Here is a 10,377-nt window from a genome sequence, read left to right as displayed (position 1 = left end):
TGTATCAAACACTAAATAAGATCAAATAAAAGTTGAAGAATGATCAAAATTAAGGAAAAACCAAATCCAACTTTGCCATTTTGGTCGTAGAAGTATGTCAAAGTGTATCTATCATCTTCCAATATATACAGAACTAGTATTTTGTAACATGACTACTTATATATACGCTTGAAATTGTTGGGAGAAATTGAAAAGATAAAATCTCAAAAGAAAATAGAAAAAATTGACACTCAAAAATAAAACCAAACTAGAAAAAAAGAGACCAAATTTACTTATTTTTAATAATTTCTCTATATTTATGTATGTGGTTTAAATAATTTACCTATATTGAGTTATTAAACGAGCTGCAAAATATAGCATAGCATCGTTAGTGAAGTACATAGATGTGGTTTGGACCTCCTCATCCTCGTCCTCAAGTCGCAATGCCTTAATATACCGTTCCATGCCCTATGTACATATTTTTTTCTCTCCAAGAGTTGTGAAATTTTAACTGAAATGTTCGAAAATAAAGCAATTCTACACAAACTGTAATTTGTGAAAAACTATACAAAATTAGAAATTTTATAATTACCCTAAGTATTTCTAAAGCACAGGAGTATCAACAGAAATAAGCTGGTTCATGACCCTAATTTCAAATTCTTTTGCATAATCATCATTGTTGTAATTATTACATTAGACTATCTACGTTTGTCACATAAATCACTGAGGGATGCATTATAAAAGAAAAGAAAACTTTCTATTGACAAGTGATGCATATAAAATAGATAATCAATTTGTTAGAAAAAGATGGCAACTAATTTCTAAACTATTTAGTGAATGTAGACAAATTAAAATTACATGAGTTAAAGATATTGCTTTTGTAAAATTAAAAGTATTTTTTAGTTACTGATGATGTTCTGAAAAAAATAAATAAAAAGTGACGAAATGGAAGAAAGTAGAAATAATAAAGCCAGAAAAATACAGCCACTCATCCGATATCCACAATTCACAACAAAATAATCACAAAGAAAAGGAGAACAAAAAAAAAAAAAAAAAAAGTGAAAATTCTTTTGGCAGCCTAAGCCGCTCTAACCTCCACCTCATCGCCCAAGTTTCTTGGCGGCGGCGCGACTACGCTCTTTCCACTTTTCCTTGTACAAAAGGAAGAAAGCATGTCTACCCTCACCTTCTCTTCTGCTTCGCATCCTCTTCTCCGCCTCCCTTCTCTTCCCCATGCCCCCTTCTCCTCTTCCATGCCCTCCCTTCCCTTTCCCCTTCCCCTACGCCTACTCCGCCGCCGCCTCTCCTCTCTCTCCGCCGCCGCCGTCCGGCCGGACTCAGCCGCTGCCGTCTGGACCCCCGCCCCTCTGACCCTAATCTCCCCCGCCTCCTCCGATGCCTCCCTCTTCCACCTCTCGGTCGACCTCTCCGACGCTCCCGACCTCGCCGCTGGCTACACTGCCCCCGGCCAATACCTCCAGGTCCGGATCCCGTCATCGGCCGGTGAGGCTAAACCGGCGTTCCTCGCCATCGCTTCCCCTCCTCCGCTTGCTATTGGAGAAAGTAGGTTTGAGTTCCTTGTAAAGCGGGTGCCCGGATCTACTGCGGATTTGCTGTGTGGGATGAAAGATGGGAATGTGATTGAGCTTGGTGTTGTCATGGGGAGGGGGTTCGAGATAGAGAAGATCTCGCCGCCGGATGCGGTGAACACTGTTTTCATCTTCGCTACCGGCTCGGGAATTAGGTAAAAGTTCTTGCTCTGGTTTGATTGATTACTTATTTGGGTTCTTCTTTGAGTAGTTTATGTTCAAAAGTTTAGATCTTTTAAATAGAGTAACGTAAAAGGAAACCTAATGTTCCCGATTAATGAGTTATTGGTTGATGTATCAGTTAACGGACCACAAGAATGGTAAATATTTGTTTTTCTTTTAAAACAAAATCTTCGTTCTTTTTGGTTTTTCAGTATAGAACCTATAGATAGATGATGCCTCACACTACCGATCTCAAATAGAAACTACTTTGAATAGTGGGAATAGGATTGAAATTAAACATCACTTTTACTAAGAAAATACGGGAGTTTCATTGCCAAATCTCTCAGTGTATGGGCTCATTAACATTCTGCTGATAGATTGTCTAGATTTTTTGATGGATTATTAGCTCAACCTTTTCATCTCCTCTATTTCTCTTGTATGATAGTCTGAACTTATACTTATTTTCTGTATTTGTGCTTGTATCAAAAGTTTAGATCCTTTTTTCAGTTATAACATCTTTCAACCCTTTAACCCCTTCTTTACTTCCTGTGTCCTTTGGACTAATATATTGTGAACCTATTTTCTAATAGCTTAAGCTTTCCAACATAAGACACCTTTAATTTTGTACTGGCCAACTTCATCCTTCAGCCTTCACAACTGAAAGAGGAAAAAAGAAAAAAGAAAAAAGGGAGACTTTTTAAAACGTTACTTCATCTCTATCTTGTTGTTTATGAAGGTATTTTAAGGATTGTACTTTTCTAATTAACAGCATGTGAAGTATCTTATCAATATAAGGAATATTATCTTGTTTTTGAAGATTTTGAGTGCCCACTTGGCTGCTACAGGTGGTATTGCAAATTTACTTCCTTCCATGCTAAAACAAGAGCTTGCTACAAATTTAATTCCTTCCTTGTTAAAATATCCATATTGTTCTCTCCATACATAGTGCGCTGTTTGCTATGTTGATCGATTAGGAGTCTAGAATTATTTAAAATTGCCCCTTAAGCTTAGATCAGCAAAAGTTTGTTATATGTCGAGGAATAGGTAAAGCAATAGTAAAATACTGACGTAAGAGATGGAATTATGAAATACAATTAGATGGTTATCTTTAGTCTATTGCTAACCTTGGAGATGGCCAGGAACGCTATTATTTGATAAGTTTAGTAACTTACTAAGTTACTATTTTTGGACCTCCGCAATTGCCTGAACTTGTCAACTGTCATGTGTACAAAGTTGTTGTATTCTTCTGTTCCATCTACTAATTTTTCCATTGATTCTTCGATGAACCTTTCCATTTCATAGTTCACAATTATTCTGCAAACTTTCTTTTGTTGTTCTTTATCTGACTTGAATTTTGATCAGCTGCTTCCATGGCAGGCTACTTGCTTTTTCCCAATCAATCATCTTCACTAGATGCCATATTGATGCATAATCTGATTTGATATGCTGATTTAATTTTAGATCTATATAACTGAGGGCTGGGAGATGGTAGAACATGTCATTATCAGTTAATTAACATAAAAACAATGAGAGCGCTTGGTTTGAGTTCTGACTAGTTATATCTTCACCTTCTATGGGTTAAAGCCAAGGTTTAAAGTTTCCGTTTTTTATTTCAGCTTTAGCCCTCCTAGGAAATGAAATATTTCAAATTTTCAGCCAGTTTCAGCTTTGCTTTTTGGCATATCCAACTTCAGTCCTTTATAAGTGTATAAAAGTCGAAATAAATCTAGAAAATAGAAAAAATAATAGAAAACCATTTCCAAAATAAAATAAAGATTAAGAAAAGGTGTAGTACTTGTTTAGCACATTAAGTACCATTGAATCCAAATAACATTTCTATGGATATCATGATATCATATCTCACTATAACTATTAGCCAAAAAAGGGGAAAAAAACAAAATGTGGGTCACACATTTGTGTTGCCAGATTTATTGTCCCTCGTTGGCTAAGATATCCAATCCCAATTTATGTTTAGAATAGAGAGACCATAATATATAGTGTTTTGGATTAACTTAGGTTGGATTCAGGTAAAATTCTCTAATTGCAATCAAATAAATACAAATCAAGCAAAATTATAAATGAGACAATTTGGCAGTTTTGACCAAAACCAACTGACTGAAATTGGCTTTGACCGGTGACCTTATTATTTTCCAGGTGGGTTTCAGATCATTCATGGTGGAAAAACAGTGGATAAGATAATGATGATTGAAAGAAGACTTAGCTCATGTCACACCCTCCACTACTAATTTTATAGTATAAGAGGATGGGACCAGCCTCAATCTACTAAGACTATGTCCAATAGAGTGCAAGGATTACAAAACACTTGCTGCAATATTCTTTCTATAGAAAATGACACAGAGACCAAACTAGCGCAGCTATATATTTAAACATCTCTATATTAAACAAAAAATCTTGATATCTTATTTATAACAATCAGTCAAAACTTCTAAATAATACTATAGGTACAAACTTTGACATATAAATACAAGTCATATGAGGCTAACAGCTACCCTTAATAGGGTAAAATACAGAATAATACAACTCTCATAATGAGATAACTATTAATGTGCTATCCAAGATAATATAGCTAAGAGTCCCATTACGTCCTTAGTCCTCACACATCCATCGTATGAAATATCTAGAATATGAGGAATAATATAATAAGCTCACAATTAGCTCAGTAAGTAAAACCATTTTAAAAATCAAATACACAATAGAAATCATATCAGGTAAGCATTCCAAATAGAAACCACAATAGAATACACAAATAACAACACTCCCAAATGAAATATCAATACACAAATCCAGCTCATGTAGTATAATCAAAACCACGTCATACATCAAATTTATGATATACTCAATATCTCAAATACATATATCAACTCTAGAAACCATGATCCGTATGGCCCATTGATAGACGTCCCATTTAACTTTGGGATATCAAAGTATTGGTGTATTGATCCCATTGATAAAACCTATCCGTATTAACCCTCGGGTTACCAAGGTTTCTCCCAGTGATACTCTGAGATACCAGATTGTTTGGATTTTTATCCGTGTGATCATATGTTGTGTCCATCCACTAATCAATCGGTATGATACATGGTTCCTATCAAATGACTCAAATGATAGTTTTCAAGTTTATAATCCAATATATAGTTTTCCAAAATGAACCTTAAATTATTAAATATAACTCCTTTAGAAGCTCAAATCTTTGTAGTGCATTCATGCAAATCAAAGTAGGTTATCGATAAAACCAAACTCTTGTAAACCAGAAATGAGGATTTTGCATTGAGCAAAATATGTAAATCAATAGCAAATGGATAACTCATTCCAATTCCAAATCCAAATCCACATCCCATTGCTTATAGCATGTTTAGCAAAACACACCATTTAATTATGAAAATCAATTTTACTCGATCATAAGGTGTAAAATATATTTCATTTTAGCTACATATATAAATAGGAAAATTCCATACTACTCACATTTAGATAATCAATTTTGTGCTCCCAAAATATTATTTGGAAGTGCCTTTAACTTTTAACCTGAAAAGTGCAAATAACATAACTTAAGCTACTATTTATGCACTCAAAATTTGTAGTTAAGATTTTTTAATTTAATTATTGTAATTACTTTTCTAACTTAATCCATAAGCCCCATCATTTCTATTCATCTTGGATACAATATTTTCTGCTAGAATTTAGTCTCTTATACTCACAAAAATGTGCTCTGTAACAAAAATGTACTTATTAAAACAACATTATTTGACAATTAGACTCTTACTGGACAAAGTGGATCCTTTGGACAGATCAAACCTGAAAATATATACCCCAGCAAATGAATCACTTTCTTTGAACAATATCAAATCTGAAAATACCTCTTCTAATCATGGGAAAGGAAACCTAAAATCTGGAAATAGACCTTCAACAGTATAAGTCTCAATTTTTGTTTAAAGCTTTCTTTCTATTTATTCAATTATTGACTTGCCTAAACAAAAACCAAATTCATTTCCTTTAGCCATAGAATAAGAATAAAATCTGCATAGTATCCTCTATCATAACAATGCTTTTATATTCTTTTTTCTCTATATCTAGTGTTAAATATACAACCACAGGAAATTAGAAGAACAAACGTAAAGAACTATTTCAGCTACCTCTATCTTAATGAGATAAGGTTATTATTAATTCCTTTCTTCAAGTAATACAACTATAGGTAGTATTTTCATACCAAGCCATTATAACAAATTTAATTCTCTAAACTTCATAAATAAATTCTTTAAACAAAGGTATGTAAAGGAACACTTCTTCTATTGAAGGATTAGAAAATCTGCATAAAATAGTTTAGAAGATAGCCCTAATAATAATTCTAGTTGGAGTATTCTTTCTCTATATTTCATCTATAAAACACTACCATAAAATTTAGTGTTCTAAATCCACATATAAAGCTTTAACATAGAAGCCCCAAATTCTGGTTCAAGTTCTCTTTTCCATACCTAATCACTAAAAACAAAATGTAGAGACTAAGAGAACACGAAAATTCATACCTTTAGTAGTGAAAAGTCTAAGATTTAACCACTAAATTCCTCAAAAGGGAGTTTGTTTCTTTTCTTTTTCTCCTCTTTTCTCTTTTCTCTTTTTCTCCTCTATTCTATGGACAAATTTTGAAAATGGATAGCTGCCCAAGTGTTCTTACCCTCTCGCAAGCAAAATAACATAAGGTGTTCATTATTTCACATACCAAGTGTCACCTAAAATTATAAGCAATTAAGTAACATAGTTTTGTTGAATTACACTAAAACCTAATACGAAGAGTCCAAAATTAATAAACGATCACTTAGGTAATTATTCTTAACATGGAATGTAAAATTGATTAGCTCATTAATCAAACCATTAGTGCTTTAGTCAGTTAACTCAAAATTCTAGTTTTGCATAGCATAAACTCCTTGAGAAAACAAAGCCACTCATTTGATTCTTGTTATGTTTATCTAGTTTCTTTAGATCTAGTAGTGTGATTTCAAACTTAAAAGAATTTACTCTCTTCTTTTAGTGAAAGCAGTAATACCAAGTGAATAAGTAAATGAAATTGTTAGGAGCATTACAATTTCTTTGGACTCTTTCCAAGTTTAGCTAGCTCCCTTTGATCGTAATAATGAGATTTGAACAAGTAAATTTAGACATTCTCTTCTTTAAAATTTAAATGAGAGGAGTAACTTATAGTGTATATTACTAGACATAAAGCTATGATTTATCAAAGATTAAGGATCTCTACATTATACCACCATCAAAATATGGTTTGTCCTCGAAACAGACTAATTTTCATTAAGAAAATAGAGATCTATTTGAGTTAAGAGTCACTACATTTCTACTAACACAAAAATAAATTTCATTCTCAAAACTGAGTGAATATTATTAGAGATCATGTTAATATTTATTTTTGGTTCAGGGATATCACTGCTCAGGAGAGAAAACATCAACTCTAGAATCTTTGTCCTTTATTCGTCCAAACTTGGAAATAAGTATCGTAACACCTATTTCATATGCTAAATAGCATATATGGTTAATGCCATGCCATCAAACTTTGAACCCAAGATTCCTATCCTAAATTTTTGTTCAATGTAACCTCTGACTTTTAGGTTCCTGTTATCATACTCCTGTCAGAACAGTGCTCAATATTTAGACTCACACGATGAATGGCATATTGTTGTTTTTGTCCCTTTGTTGGGAGTATTTTTCATTGCATGCTTTGTTCCTATATATATTTGTTCTTTATGTTGCTGAGAACTTCAAATACCAATTTGCTTCTTTATTTGGGGCATGTGCTTCTTATGATTTAATAACCTGCAGTACTTCATGTTAGTAATAATTTTCTTATTCTTTATTAACCTCTTTGTTTCTTATTCCTTATGGTTCTATGGTAGTCCAATTCGTGCACTTATTGAGTCAGGTTTCAGTGCAAATAAAAGAACTGACGTGAGGCTCTATTATGGGGCTAGAAACCTTCAAAGAATGGCTTATCAGGTTAGAAAGATGGAATTAAATTTGTGATATTTCATTGAAATACTTGTGTCAGTCTGAGATCTTGTAAAGTACTTATCCTTTGCCTACTTCTACAGGAGAGATTCAAGGATTGGGAATCTACTGGTGTTCGTATAATACCTGTTTTTTCACAACCAGATGATAGTTGGAAAGGCGAAAAAGGTTATATACAGGTAATCTATTCAATTTTTCACTTTCAGCATGTCTCATTTTCTTGAATTAATGAATTCTTACAAATATTCTCCTTTTTGCAGACTGCTTTTTTTAGAGCCAAGCAAATTCTAAATCCTTCATCAACTGGAGCAGTGCTATGCGGACACAAGCAAATGACTGAGGTTTCCATATATCTGTTCTTATCATAAAGCTGCTTTTATGATCTTAAATTTCAGCATTTTACAGTTTTGTTGTTTGGTGATATTTGGGGCAATGGGTGGTTAATTGAGGCTATTATCTTTTTTTAGTGAAAATCCTTAGACTGAGGCCATTACTTATTTGCACTAGTGATTTTGATCTTTACATTTGAATAATTTATATAGCTCTTTTGGTTAGTATGTTATAGAGATGAGAGATGACTCACATTCCCAAAAGTCTATCACCTTTCAAGTTTCTCCTTCCTATATAGCTTTCTATGTGAAGAGAAACCCCAGTTATTTGTTTCTTGGCTGCATGAACCAAAATACGACCATTCAGGTAGATCACTCTACTACTAACTAGCTAGACATGTATTGCAATTTGCAAGACTGTTGAAAATCTTATTTCCAGATATTCAAGGCTTCACAATATTTATGTCTTGGTCTGAAGTCTCAGAAGCAAACTATTGTAAGAATTTGTCAATTCTTAGAGAAGTGTTCTCAAATTTTAATTTTTGCACTGTCCGAACCAAGAGATGATGACATTCAGCTTGTCCCACTTGATGGCTTTTCTTGACCACTCATTATTTACATTTTTTTAAATTTTTTTTACTGAATGGTGCTCTCTGAAACTGGCCTGGCAGACTATTTGGTTAGTACCTTGCTTGTGATGGGATTTATTGACTGTCTGCAGTCTTAATTTAGTCAGTTCTCTTCCTCTCTATATCGACGTTGTCCGTGTGTAAACTCTCTGAAATCATTAGGATGTATTTCTGCCTTGTTACGATAACCCAAGTCAAACTACCATGCAGTCAACAGATTATCACCTTGAAGCCTCTAATTTCTATACATTATTTAATATTTTAATGTAGTAGAACTGAATCCACCACATTATGGGATTGGTTTAATGCAGAATATCAATTAGTTGATTACCTTGTAGTTCGCTCTCAGACTCGCACACTAGAAATTGAGATCCTCATGACAGTTTGTTTAAATCCATAGTTTTGCTACAAAATGACATAGGAATCATGTCTACTCACATTAACTTTCTGTATTGCAGGATGTTACTTCCGTTCTTGTAGCTGATGGTGTATCGAAAGATAAAATCTTGAAGAATTTCTAATTTGATGGTACAAGCTCTTGTTCTCTTGTATGATTTGGCCCTGACCTGGAGATCTTAAATTTATCATCAAATGACAGAATCTTTCTTAATCTTAGAATAGAATAAGAGTTAAATTTATATGAAATGTTGGCATTGCTTTTATTAATGCCTTCATGTTTACTCAGCCGAATTTGTAATTTGGAATAAGTCATTTTTTATTCATTTCAAGAAATAAATTATACATTTGAGATAAACAAAAAATAAGCCTTACCGTTTGAAATTTTCATGTCAAGCTGGGAGGTAAGAGTAAAAAGAGTGGACTATTCTTTTGAAGATTCAATGATCCACTGTATTGTAACTACTTGAGCAGGTAATGTAACCCTACAACCTCTACAATTTCTTGAATACTGAACTTGTAACATAACTGTGAACGCTAATTTATGAGGAAACCACTCCCAGAATTCATGTTCCCGTGAATGCTGGATTAAAAACTTCAGCGTTAATACGCAGTCTGAATTTATTTGATAAAACTATTGATAAGTCTTTATATTTTGGCTGCACTTTGCTTCCTCTTGCATTTTTGAAATTATTTGCTAGAACTTGTTTACCCAAAGTACCTGATTCACTTTGCAGCTAATCGTCCTTCACTTAGTAGTTAAATAAGATATAATAGAGTTACATGAAAAATTATAAGCTCTAATAAGCAGATGATAATGTGATTGAAGAACAGACTTGCTTGCAAACAAAAAATCCAACAAATAAAAGGAAAAGTAAAAACAAAAAATCATGCTTTGACAACTGCTGTCTCCCTTAGTTCAAAAAGAAAACAGAAACTTCAGTACTTTGTTTGGACTCCAAGTATCCATCCATATAAGTATCATTAGTTTCAGTACATCTATCACTGAAATGCCACTGGCTTATTTGGAGTGATGTCTCTAAACTTCTGAAAGGCCATATGTGCATCGTAAGCTCGCAACCACCTTATAAGCTATTGAGGGCTTAATAAGTTTTGAATTTTTTTCAAGGAAAGTTGAGGATATATGAGAGGATTTGAAATATGAGTGTCATTATTATTTTGATATGACATAAAATAGTAAAATATATATTTCTTACAAAAATTGAGGATATTTCAAGCAAAAAATATAAAAGCATTATTACCAAA

The 10,377-nt window shown here is 33.2% G+C and overlaps 1 protein-coding gene across 1 annotated transcript; it reads left to right on the top strand.

Moving 5' to 3' along the window:
* Positions 1-976: 976 nt before the first annotated feature.
* LOC140782522 (fruit protein pKIWI502) lies at positions 977-9,476 on the top strand. The gene is made up of 5 exons (XM_073129135.1): positions 977-1,723; positions 7,646-7,745; positions 7,841-7,936; positions 8,018-8,098; positions 9,174-9,476. Exons 1-5 carry the CDS (start codon positions 1,152-1,154, stop codon positions 9,234-9,236), a joined length of 912 nt encoding a protein of 303 aa, XP_072985236.1. The 5' UTR covers positions 977-1,151; the 3' UTR covers positions 9,237-9,476.
* The last annotated feature ends 901 nt before the right edge of the window (positions 9,477-10,377 follow it).

Source organism: Typha latifolia, chromosome 2, assembly GCF_019914945.1.
Source record: "Typha latifolia isolate L0001 chromosome 2, TyphaL0001v2, whole genome shotgun sequence".
NCBI classification, from domain to species: Eukaryota; Viridiplantae; Streptophyta; class Magnoliopsida; order Poales; family Typhaceae; genus Typha; species Typha latifolia.
The sequence above is the reverse complement of the archived record's forward strand: the minus strand, read 5'-3'. Positions and strand labels throughout refer to the sequence as shown.

Bases quoted from the DNA above. Each gene is read 5' to 3' on its own strand.
- LOC140782522 (XM_073129135.1), top strand. From the start codon at position 1,152: ATGTCTACCCTCACCTTCTCTTCTGCTTCGCATCCTCTTCTCCGCCTC. The intron at 7,746-7,840 runs GTTAGAAAGATG...CTACTTCTACAG, and splicing joins TTCAAAGAATGGCTTATCAG to GAGAGATTCAAGGATTGGGA. The intron at 7,937-8,017 runs GTAATCTATTCA...TCCTTTTTGCAG, and splicing joins GCGAAAAAGGTTATATACAG to ACTGCTTTTTTTAGAGCCAA.